A 12,593-nucleotide genomic window follows, 5' to 3' on the forward strand; every position below is an offset into this window, starting at 1 on the left:
TGCATACTGACCTCGGGATTGGTTGTATGTTGTGATTCCCAAATTGTGACATAGAACCATGAGCAGCCCGTGGTGTTTTCTATAAATGCCTAGTTCTGAGGCCCATCCCAGCTTTGTTGAATCTAATCTTTGAGGGCAAGACCTTCTCTTATTGCCACAGACAATAAGTGGCTGCTTTTTCTTTGTTTTACTAAAGAACAGTTTATACTGTATCTCAAACAAGATATATCAAATTTTCTTGTAAAAATTTGCATGGCATTTGCAACCTGTGCGCTTACTGGTAGTCAAATTTTATTTATCTCTGTAATTCTCTCAGCCCATAGCAAATTGACAGTGGGAATAAATGAATTAGCAAATGAATGAATGAATGAGATGATGTAGCTCTTGGAATAGATGTGCTGATGAAGGTCCAGTGGAGACTGAGAGGCAGGTGGAAATGGTATTTTGAAGAATTGTGCAATGCAGAATGTGACTATATAATGAAACCTCGGTTTGCTTAGGCTGTTACCAGGATTTCTGTTTTCCATTCAAGTTTTCCTCTCTCTCAATTAAGAGTTCTGTTAGCATCACAATTCTAATGAAGGAAAATAGTTCAAAGAAATTCCTGCCTTAGTGCAATTAGCACATGTTGTGTGGCCTAAATGAGACTCCATTAAAAGTCAGTTGAGTTGAATTGTGCTCAAGTGCCCAAGGGATAAGGTTTGCTGACATTTTTATACTTTCAGTAATTTATTCTCTCACTACTTCCTTTATCCAGTGTACCTTTTTGAGTGCCTGCTGTGTACTTAGTACTGTCCTAAGCATTGAGGAGTCAAGGATGAGTAAGACAGAATCTGTCCAGTGAGGAGAAAACATCCCGCATTACTCTGTAATTCATCCTTGTGCAGTGCTGAGTCAGGCTGTGGGGAGCCAGAGGTGGGGCCTGACCTCTGTGAGAAGCTGGCTCAGGAGGCTGCAGGAGTGGGCCTGCTCTGTAAGGGTAGCCACCCTACAGATGAAGAGGCTTATGCTAATAAACCCTTCTGAAGCAGGAAAACATGGTTTTAGAATAGGAAGCTGTCCAAAGTTGCTTTGGGTCCCAGGGTCCCCCTGCTGGAAAACCACAGAAATGCAAAAGAGCTAAAAAAAACAAAAACAAAAACTGTAGGTAAGTCGAGTAACATCTTGGATCTTCACAGTTAAGGAACATCTGAGCCTGCTGGCCACCAATAAGCTTTTGTTTTATGTAAGAGAACAAAGTGGGGAGGGGCCGCAGAGGACTGCGGTGATGGGCTGCGGGTATTTTGGTGGTGGGTGTGGTGTGGAAATAACACGTAGAGATCCTGTACTTCCAAGCCACAAACAACATTGTGGACCATTGTTTCCTCAATAAATAAAATTTAAAAAAAAAGAGAATTGGAATATAAGGGTACAAACACATAATTTGGCATCCACTATTATCTGAACAACTTCTCTCCCAACTCCTAGCTGTGTGACCCGGGGAGGCCACGCAACCTCTTTATGCTGTTTTTCCTCATTGGTAACCTGGGCTAATGGTGCCAGTGAATTTGTGCATATAAAGAATTAAATACAGTGCTTGACCATGAGCACATTAGTCAGTTATTCATATTAAGAATCTGTACTGGAAGCTGGAAACTTTCCAAGGCGTTTCATTATCCCTAAGGATCCTCTAGAAACAGCTCACTGTCAGACTCGATGTGGCTTCGATGCTCATGGGGACTTTGCTTTCTCTAGTCTCCCTTGAGAATGTTTTACTGGATGTCAAGGAGCTCCAACGGGGCATGGACTTGACCAAGAGGGAGTACACCATGCATGACCACAACACACTGTTAAAAGAGTTCATCCTCAACAATGAGGGGAAGCTGAAGAAGCTGCAGGATGATGCCAAGATCGCACAGGTATGCTCCGTGCCCCTTGACACCCAGGGCGAGGAGATGATTGGATCTCCAAAGGCTGCTGGGGTGCTGGTGCTGGCTTTGGGGGAAAGTTGCCCTTTGTCTGATGAAGTTAGGGTCCTGATATAGCACATGGTTATTGCAGGGGATCTTCCTGAATATTGTATGTGGGAGGCTTCTGCCTGCTCATTGTCCTCTTCTAACGTGAGGTCTTCCCTGTCTTCTCTGGAGGCCCTCCTACCCCTCTCCACTCCACTCCACTCCACTCCTCACTGTCCTCTTTGGGAGTCCGGTATTTGATTCAGTCAGGCCTGTGTTCTGCATGCAGTGTTTCTGGTGAATTGGGTTTCTGTAGGCCTTGACCTTAACTTCTCATACTGTACCAGAGGTCAGGTTTACATACTTGCACAGAGCTGGGGTAGCCTGCATGCAATCACAGAAAAGAGGGACCAGTGATGTGGGGATTTAAGAGTAGATGTGATGGATTGGGTCCCATTTGAGGTTGGCTGTCTTGTGTTACAGAAAAGTTCAAGCTGAGACCCGAGTGTCCTCAGTGTGGGGCTATTGGAAGGAGCATTGTTGCAATGAGTTGAGATTTGGAGTCTAAAGCTATTTTTTTTTTAAAGATTTATTTATTTATACGAGATTGATTGATTGATTGATTGATACAAGCACTGGGTACAGTCAGAAGCGCGGGAGGGTGAGAGAATTCACCAGAGCCAGAGCGGGGAGCAGAGCAGGCAGAAGGACCAAAGTACACTGCTGCGGGGAGCAGCGGGCGGCAGGAGAGGTCTGCGCGCCATGTGGGACCCTCCTCCGGTGGCCGGGGAGCAGCCGGGGATCGAACCGGCGCTGCAGAGGCTGCGGGCAGCTTCGCAACCCAGCGCTCAACCACTGCACCACCGGGGAGGCCCCTGGAGTCTATAGCTATTTAAGATCCCTTTTGAGGGCCTCCCCGGTGGCGCAGCGGTTGAGTGCTGGGTTGCGAAGCTGCCCGCAGCCTCTGCAGCGCCGGTTCGATCCCCGGCTGCTCCCCGGCCACCGGAGGAGGTTCCCACATGGCGCGCAGACCTCTCCTGCCGCCCGCTGCTCCCCTCAGCAGTGTACTTCGGTCCTTCTGCCTGTTCTGCTCCCCGCTCTGGCTCTGGTGAATTCTCTCACCCTCCCGCGCTTCTGACTGTACCCAGTGCTTGTACAATTAAATAAATGAATAAATGAATAAATGAATAAATGAATGAATGAATGAATGAATAAATAAATCTTTAAAAAAAAAAAAGATCCCTTTTGACCTTACTGGTTTGAAAGAATTCTGTCACTACCCTAAGAAGCTCTTGAAGGGCGAGTGTGTACCTGTGTCTGTGTGGGAGTGACAGGAGGTCCCTGCAGCGCCACTGCATTCTTCTGATTGCCTCTGAGCACCGGGAGAGAGCATGGAGGCTGCAGAGTTGAGGGGAGGGGAGAAGGACCAAGGCGGGAGAATGTGAGAGCTGCTGTGTTATCACTGCTGCTTTGCTGCAGCTCTCCCCCCAGAGCCTCAAGTTCAAGTGCTGAAACTAATGAAATTCAAGAGAAATATGCTTCCTCACAGGACGCCTTTGATGATGTTGTGAAGTATTTTGGAGAAAACCCCAAGACGACACCACCCTCTGTCTTCTTTCCTGTCTTTGTCCGCTTTGTGAAAGCCTACAAGGTAAACGGGAGCGTTATATCCTTGGTGCCTTCCTTGACGTTTCTCATTTTTTTTAAAGATTTATTTATTTATACGAGATTGATTGATTGATTGATACAAGCACTGGGTACAGTCAGAAGTGCGGGAGGGTGAGAGCCACTCTGCAGAGGCCTCCCCGGTCCCTTGGGCAGTGCGGTCAGTATCTGACCTTGCCAAGTCCCTTAGCTCATGACGCTCCCATTGTTATAGAGCAGCCCCGATATTAAACGGGTTCCTGGCTGTGGGTCCTCACCTGCGCGCTTAAAAGGGACTTATGAATACCTCACTGCAGGCACACACACGATTAATAAAAGGTTTATTTACAAGAGAAGAGGAAATAAGGAAAATGTACAACTCAGGGAGAAAATAGGGAAATAAAGTCTTTAATGCGTCCTACCCGATCCGATGACCTGGAAACCCAAAGTCACTCTCAGAGCTGACCGGACCCTCCGAGCTGGCTGAGAGCCCAAAAATGGAGAAAACCCCAAAGCCCACGTGTCTGCCTTTTGTATCCACCTGGCTGCTTAACCCCACCCTCAGGTCCCAGCCACCTTCCCTTTGGTGGTGATGGGATTTGGAGTTCCCAGTGTCTTTGGCTTTGGCCTGGGGTGGGGGTGGAGTCCACAAAGCCTGTATGGAATTAGCTTGAGGACATCCTTTTCCCCCTAACACCATCTCCACTGGGCCACCTTGGGGACTCAGCGCCAGGACCTTCCCCTTGAGGAAGTGAGATGCTCAAAGACAGATGCTGCCCCCCTGACTGCCTTGGCAGGCGGGTGGACTTAGGAAATCCAGGCCTCCCAAGGGATTGTTGAACCTGTAAAAGGAGTGAACCCTGCCAGTGACTCCCTGGGATGTCGCCGAGGTCAGGCCGAGCCTGCTTATATTAGTCCTGGTCCAGGGCTGCAGGTTGTTTGGATCAACATTTCTCCAGTGTGGGCTCAAGATGGTGCTGGTAAGGAAGGTTGCCCTCTTTCCTCATCTGTCCAGTTATGGCTCTGCCTTTATAGGAGAGACTCTGATGTTCTCTAGGGCCCCAGTCTAGAAAAAGCATGTCACTCAAAGAGGCATGTGTCAGAAGAATTTGTCCCATTGGAGAGAATGAAGAGGGAGTTGGGGGAGAGGGAGGGGTTTTAGTACACTTAGGAGACGTTGCAATCTGTATCCTCCAGGCTTATCTACTTGAAATATTGATAATGTTGGAGGAACGTGGAGTGAGATTCTCGAGCCGGAGGGGGATATGGTGGGTCGTTTACATTTTTGAGAAACATTAATAGTTGGTCACTTGTCCTGCGCCCCTGGAGGCTGGTGCTGTGGAGAACCATCCTTGGGTCTTGTACTGAAACTCAGAAGGTGGTGTAGCCATTTCACTCAGTATGATTCAGTGTAACAGTGATATCGTACGCTGTTTGCACAAGGAAAGTGTCCTTAGCTGTGAGGATGAACACAAACACGGCACAAGGCTGTGTGCAGCACACTGGGCGCTGTGGCGACAGAAGGTCTCTGGTCCCCAGCTGCACTCCGGGGCTCCTTGACTGGCAGTGCTTGTGTGCTGAAGAGATGACCCCGTGGTGTTTAAGTGTAAAGTCTAAAGAGAAAATACATGCTGTTTTTGAATTGTGTAATATAAGCTGGAAAGTGTCTCTGATTGGTGTCCACTCAGAGCACCACTTCAGCCGGGGTGCGCACAAGCAGAGGAGAGAGTGGAGGCCCTGGGTGATCTGTGGAGTGCCACCAGTCACACCTGTCAGTGTGTCCCTTCCATGTTGTCATTTCTCCCCATGGTTCTATTAGCTGGCTCTGTGAGGCGCTTGTCAGACAGGGTTGTTTTCCTTGTGACCCAGAGATGCCAGCTGAAATTGACCTACGGACTTTGTGGGCAGATGTTTGGGTTTTAGGAGTCATCCCTCCTTTTTCTCCTCCAGTATGAACCAAATGAAAGCTTGAGACAAAAGCAACAGATGAGAATGTGGACTTTGTAACTGATAAAGACCGGTTATGAGGATATGGTGTATATATATATCTGTGAGTTTACACTTCAGCCCTTAATTAGATAGGTGGCTTGTCAGTTCACAGCTAGACTATTACAAGTCCCTTTAGGGAGGCTGACTTCCAAAGGGAGATGCCCAAAAGGCTGAGCTGTTCAGCTTCTCCAAAATTCATTAGATTAATGAGGATACTGCCTCCCTTGGGAAGGAATGATCTGTGGGGAGAAAGTCCAAGAGTATCTCTCTTGTGAGGCCCTTGAAGAACACTAGGAAAGAGAATGGAGGTTTTCCTTGAGCAATGGGCAAAGGGAGAGAACTGTGAGATCCTACTTTTCGGAGGCTGGTCATTAGAAAGACAAATTCTGGAAACAAAACAAATATGCATGAAAATCACTGAGCATAGCTGCTGGAAGTATTGGTCCTATCATCTCTGTGGGACTGAAATGCAGTTTGACTTGGAAGAGGATCACCAAAAAAAAACAAAAAAAAAAAAGGATTTAAAAAGTACATTTCAACTACTTGAGAAATGGGGTAGTCTTGAGAAATGTGGTAAGGGCAGACAGTCAAATCCCAAGTCAGAGTTAAATACAGACATGAAGTACACATGCTTTCCATTATTCTAAGTCCTGGTGCAACAGGGAATCTCTTAGAGTGACTTTGAAGCAACTTGACTGCTGTCATTTAATACTGACATAATCTTTTGATTCTTTTGGTTTTATCCAGCAAGCAGAAGAGGAAAATGAGCTGAGGAAAAAGCAGGAACAAGCTCTCATGGAAAAACTCCTGGAGCAGGAAGCACTGATGGAGCAACAGGATCCAAAGGTGAGAAGTGCCAGCCAGTCTCCTGGGGTGGCCCTCTTGTGAGGGGAGACCATGATGGCTCCTCAGAGACATTCAGGGTGAATAGGCAAAAAGCCAGATTTGCACAGAGCTCTACCATTTCCTTCCAGCACTTGGAAACTTGGCAAATGGAAATGTGTTCATTCATTGCTTTGTTCAGCATCCAGTTAAATGAGGCTAAGCGTATATTTGTGTAGCATTTCCAGGTTTATAGTGATATGGAGCTTAAGTCTTATGTATAAACAGAGACCCCCATACCAGGGTCACCTGGTAATTGGAGGTGTCTCAAGAAGGCTTAAAGGGGACACCATTGGTGCTGGCCTTGATAGCCAGAGGTTTCGCTGGGATCAAGAGTGGCATTTCCAAATCAAAACCACAATGAGATACCACCTCACATCAGTGAGAATGGCACATATTAAAAAAAACAGCAACAAACAAACTGGCAACAATGAATGCTGGCGAGGATGTAGAGAAAAATGAACTCCCCTACATAGCTAGTGGGAGTGCAAACTGGCCCAATCACTGTGGAAAGCTGTGTGGAATGGAGCAACCATATGACCCAGCCATTCCACTCCCAGGAATCTACCCAAAGGACACAAAAACATTAATTCAAATGGAAACCTGCACACCTATGTTTACTGCAGCACTATTTACAACAGGTAAGATACAGAAACAACCAAAGGGCCCCCAAATAGAGGAGTGGGTCAAGAAGATGTGGTACATATACACAATGGAATACCATTCTGCAATCCAAAAAGATAAACTCATGCCACTTGCAGCAACATGGATGGAGCTGGAAGGGATCATGCTCAGTGAAATAAGCCAGGAGGAGAAAGGAAAGTACCGAATGTTTTTACTTATAGGAGGAATATAGGGGAACTAGATAAGGATTGGGGGGAAAAAGACAAAACTAGCAGGCAACTATAAATCAGACACATTCAGCAGGGGAGGGTTGGGTGAGGGGTTAAACGGGTGGGAAGAGCACAAGAGACTGTGGTGATGGTTCACGGGTGACTTGGTGGCGGGAATTCTACAGGGACTACACCTGCGAGGAGAAATCAAACATTGTACAAAAATGAACAGTAATGTAAAATATATATAAATAAATACTAAAAAAAATTTAAAAGTGGCATTTCAGGGAGGGAAACATCATAAGGGAAAGAACATAAAGGCTGCCAGGTGATTCATGATGATCCTTTGTGCCACAGTTTAAGTGGATGCCTCTTGTCATAGGATCCAGCCTTGCCATTGCTGCCAGCTGGAGTTTTGTGTGTTCTTCAAATTGTTTTCTTCCTAGAAGCTTCTTGAACTTTTCTCTGTTTAAGCAGAATGTTGAGAGGGCACTCTGTGTTTCTGGCTGAGACTGCTTATCAGCAACATAATGCTCACACAGGTTTTGGATTTCTCAGACCTCCATAGGGTGCTGGTCCCATCAATCTCTGCATTTTTCTTTCTTCTAGTCTCCTTCCCACAAATCAAAGAGGCAGCAGCAAGAGTTAATTGCAGAATTAAGAAGGCGACAAGTTAAAGATAACAGACATGTATACGAAGGAAAAGATGGTGCCATTGAAGATATTATCACAGGTAAAAGATATTTCCTCATTGTGGTCGATGGAGAATGACAGGCCTGGCCCATTCTGGACTATTTGCAGATTTGGAGATTATAAACACTGCAGTTGATTTAACTCAGATCTAGTGTTACACAGAGACTCTATGCTAGTGTTTGAAGTTTATTTACTATATACTGTCTCTCAAAGAACTGAAACATTCTCTCTCTGAAAAATCCTTCTTTCGTCATATCATTGGATTTCATCAGAGCTTTTTCTCCTGATGGTTTTCCATTGTCTTCAGTTTGTAACCTCATTCCAGTTTCTTCCTTTTGGCTACTCCTAATCAACTGCCTTATTAATTAAAACTCTGGACAAGACCCATTCAGGGGTATATTCTAATAATCACAGACAATGAAGATTTTCCCAGCATGCTACTTAAAATCCTCTTTACTCACGCAAAGTGACTGCAGACAATGGGAAATCAGGAACTGGTGTTTGCATTCAGATGAGCCAACAAACTCCTAACCAAGGTTTGGGAAATAGTTGTTATGTCAGCGTGGAATGGTGCCTACCCCAGCTTGGTTTTTGTGTGATTGAGTTCTAGCTTAATACTTTCTGCTTGAACCAATTCTCCAGAGTTTCTGCATTCCCTCTTATAGATTAGGACAATAATTTAGGCTACTGTCTTGTGGCAGTAAGTGACTTCCCTTTCATGTCTGTTGCATTTCAGTACTGTTTGTTAGCTTCCCTGGCACTTAAGTTTTTATTGTGGGAAATTTTTAAATGTGCAAAAAATAGAATAGTATAATGAGTTTCCATGTACCATTACCCATCAAAACTTGCAACTCACGGCCAATTTTGTTACCTGTCTGCTTCTACCTACTCCCCATTCCCCAACCCTTGGGATTATTTTGAAAAAAATCCAAGACATACAGTTTCATCAGGAAATATTTCAGTATGTGTCTTCAAAAAATAAGAACGCTTTAATAAAACAAACCTACCCACACTACCATTGTCACACACCTCAAAAACTAACAATTCCTTCATATGAAATATTCAGTTATTATTCACATTTCCCCAATTGTCCTAATTTTTAAAAGATCTGATTCTTAGACTTTTGATTTATTTCTTGCTAATAGCTTATCAGCATTATAAAGAGGGATCCCAAACTGTGAAAGCCACATTTTTTTTTCCCCACAAGCTCAGACCCAGAGATCTAAGTAAATCATTAAAAAGGAAGTCAGTAAAAGTTGCTTGCACAGAGTGAAGCAGGGTAGGTTCTCAGTGGATCTGTAAATGGCTGATGAAAATGCCCATCTTGGGTCTCCCTGGTGGCACAGGGGTTAAAGTCTCAGTGCTATCAAGTTGTCTCCAGCCACTGCGGCACGAGTTCAATCCCCAGCCAGAGAGCTAACCCACAGGGTGCAGCAGTCCTCTCCTCTCTTGCTCACTGCACCCCTCAGCAGTGTATCTCAGTAGATCTGCCTGTTCTGCCCACTCTGGTGAATGTTCTCACCCCCCGCACTTCTGGCTTACCCCCCAGTTCTCGTGTACATACATAAATAAATCTTCTAAAAAAAGCCCATCTCTACATACCATGCACATGTGCCTGCTGGTATCTCAATGTCTATGGTGCAGTGGCTTGCAGATGGCACCCTGATTAAAGCCCCTGCCATTTAGACTCTGTCTTTGGCTCCCTCACATGGAGGGAGCAGCTCTGCTCTGAGCAAGGCCAAGACCAGATCGCCTGAGTAAACAACTCTCAGCCTCAGTGCCACAAGATTAGCTTATAGGTAGAGAAACATCCCACCTTGCACATGATTAACTGAAACTTCCTTTTTCATCAGTCTCTTCTCCATCTCAGCAACACCTGGCTTATAAAATGAGCAAAACACAGTTTCTATATGCTGACCTAATTATTAATCTACCAGCAGAAGTGAATGAATATCTAGTTATGAAGCGAGCAGTTTTTATTCTCCTTGGAATATTTTCCACTTTCTACCCTACCATCTTGCCCTAGATGGATTAACAACTCTTGTAGACTTTAGGTTCTCTCTTTCCCCTTTCCTGCTTACCTCCCTTCCCCTCTTCCTCAGATTTGATTAACAGAGCACTAACCATATACTAATGCAGTAAATCTTGGCTTTTTACTTTGTTCTGTTTGTCTTGTTTGGCTGTCATTTTTGATGCAGTGCTGAAGACTGTGCCCTTTACTGCTCGCACCGCCAAGCGTGGCTCTCGATTTTTCTGCGAACCTGTTCTCACTGAGGAATACCATTACTAAACTATTACTCTTTCTCACCTGATGCTCTTAAAAGGTTGCTGGAGATTTTTTGATCTCTTATGTCCCTCTGTATGTCTGTGAGGACCACCCAATGTGATAGCATGAAATTGCCCTCTTTGTTGTGTTGTATTTTTTGTTGCCTTCACACTGCATGGTTTTACATTTCATTCATTACTGCTACTTTCAGTGTGTCTGTGAATCCATGTGCTAGCAGTGCTCTGGGTATGTGTGAGTTGAATTAATAGACTTGCAGAAATTTTCAGAAAAATAATATATAGAGTAAACACTTCTTTGAGAATAGAACTGGGACCAGGTAGGTTGCTTACAAGATTTTTGGGCTAATATCTTTGAACACAGAACGATAATTATTAATAACAACTACTACACGTAACATTTATGCACACTTACTGTGTTTTTGTAGTCCTACAGATATAAAACTAATCTTCCTTCAGAATGCAGTTAATATGCTCTGATAGTGAATGAGTTGCCACGCAAGTGCTCAGGAATGCACAGTGCTCTAAAGTTGCAGAATGATTTTCAGAAGGAACTGTGGACTGTGCACAGCAGCTATAAATTGGGTCTTTCTTAACTGACTTCCATAGCATCGTCCGTGGTGTGATGGGACTCCTGGCATAAGCTTTACACAGAGAGTCCTTTTGACCGAGAAACCTGTGTAAGCCAATATGGGCAACTTTTAGCTTTATACTCAGCTCATTCCTCTGGGTTTCATGCCTACATTCAGCTGTCAGCAGTTCCAGATTGCGAGGCAGAAAGTGAAAACTAAGTCTTTAGTGTTCCCCATGGTCATAGCCCATTCATGCTTCTTTGCTGGTGCCTCTGTTCCATGTCAAACCTAGGGGTTTTCTTCCGTGATGAGATCATATCTGCACATGCTCCTTTGGTCAGGATGGTGGCAACAGAAAAAGCAATAGCATATAACTATGATGGGAAAATGCCACTGTTCTTAGAATTAAAAAAAAAAAAAAAGGAATGATCAAATTGTCACAAGTAACTGCCTGAGTTTAGTTCTTGATGGCCAGGTAAGGAGCAAAGTTCTCTACAGTTGGTTGGAAAAGAAAAGGGAAGGACATACTCTACTTAAGAAATAGCCATTGTTTGACTCCCATTTTAAGGTTGACATGGAATTGGGTACATTTTTGTTTTGTGGCATTATTTTTTTATGAATTGCATTTGTTATGTATATCCTGTCTCTGAAGAGTTCAAAGGATGTGGTGTGTTGTTGCCTGCTCTGCAGTTACTTACCCGTCAGTGCTTATTAACAAGGCTAGGAACTGTCATCTACTTGGCTTATGTTTACTGTCAGTTTTGCTGCTGGACTCTCTGTTGTTCTGGAGCCAAACTTCAAAGCAGCTTGGATCTGGGTGGTCAGGGCACTGGGTGGGAAGACCCTCTTATCCTTCCCTTGTTTTATCTAACACCTCTTACAGTAATGGCCTCCCACTCTCTTCCTCTGTTGGCTAACATGCCCGGGAATGTTAAGCACTAAGTTAAATTGCTTTCCATTTTCATCCCATTTTTGCTTAACCATCATTTTGTGTTTTTTTGTTTTTTTTTCTGTTTAGCCTTAAAGAAGAATAATATCACTAAATTTCCAAATGTTCACTCGAGGGTAAGGATTTCTTCTAGCACACCGGTGGTGGAGGATACACAGAGCTGGCAAGCATCACTTTTTACTTAGCTTCCTCCTCTTTCTGTATGCAGATCAATGGTTTCAATCTATGGCTGAGGGTAATACTGGTGAGAGTCTGACCAGGGAGCAGTCTTTGAACCTCACATTCCACTGATGTGAGACTGAGTCTTGTGTTGGCCTCTTTCTGGCCAGCTTTCATGTCCTTAAGTGTGATGGCTTGGGCAAAGATATTTGATGATGGACTTGTTTTGGGTGCTAGACTGCCCTTTTTTTTAACCCCTTTCTTAGTCCTCAAGTTATTCAGTTAACCCCATTTTTATCTGAAAAAATTGTAAACAGATCACAGGGAACATCCTTTGAAGGGCTAGGATCTCTAGAAGTACTTACTCAGAGGACTCAGGACTGAAAGGGTTGCAGGTGACTGTATATCTTTGGCCCAAAGTGGAATTCTGACCTTTCATTACCATTCTGGGTCAAGCAGCAGAGGCTCCAGAGGATAATGGCATGCAAAACTATTCTTTGCTTGAATTTACGAAGAGTAGGGCAAGACCATAAATTCAGTGAGTCAGGAGTTTATGAGATTGTGCTGAAACTGAAAGCATAGGTCTCAGTACTTAGCTTCACCTTGGTTTTTGACAGATAAGAATGGGGGCCCAGTATTGCTAAATCTTAGAGTT

The 12,593-nt window shown here is 44.4% G+C and overlaps 1 protein-coding gene across 4 annotated transcripts in view; it reads left to right on the top strand.

The window, feature by feature from the left end:
- The window catches only part of FMNL2 (formin like 2), a gene marked incomplete at both ends in the record, with an annotated part of 274,318 nt that overhangs the window by 260,472 nt on the left and 1,253 nt on the right, over positions 1–12,593 (top strand). For 2 of the 4 annotated variants that reach the window (XM_084238495.1, XM_084238497.1), the window contains 4 exons: positions 1,735–1,898; positions 3,484–3,585; positions 6,315–6,413; positions 7,892–8,015. In XM_084238495.1, the coding sequence (XP_084094621.1) occupies positions 1,735–1,898; positions 3,484–3,585; positions 6,315–6,413; positions 7,892–8,015 (489 nt within the window). Of the gene's footprint in view, positions 1–1,734; positions 1,899–3,483; positions 3,586–6,314; positions 6,414–7,891; positions 8,016–11,848; positions 12,025–12,593 lie in introns of those variants that run through there. The other 2 variants (XM_084238496.1, XM_084238494.1) reach the window with 2 other exon arrangements.

Source organism: Talpa europaea (assembly GCF_964194135.1).
Source record: "Talpa europaea genome assembly, chromosome: 1".
Classification (NCBI taxonomy): Eukaryota; Metazoa; Chordata; class Mammalia; order Eulipotyphla; family Talpidae; genus Talpa; species Talpa europaea.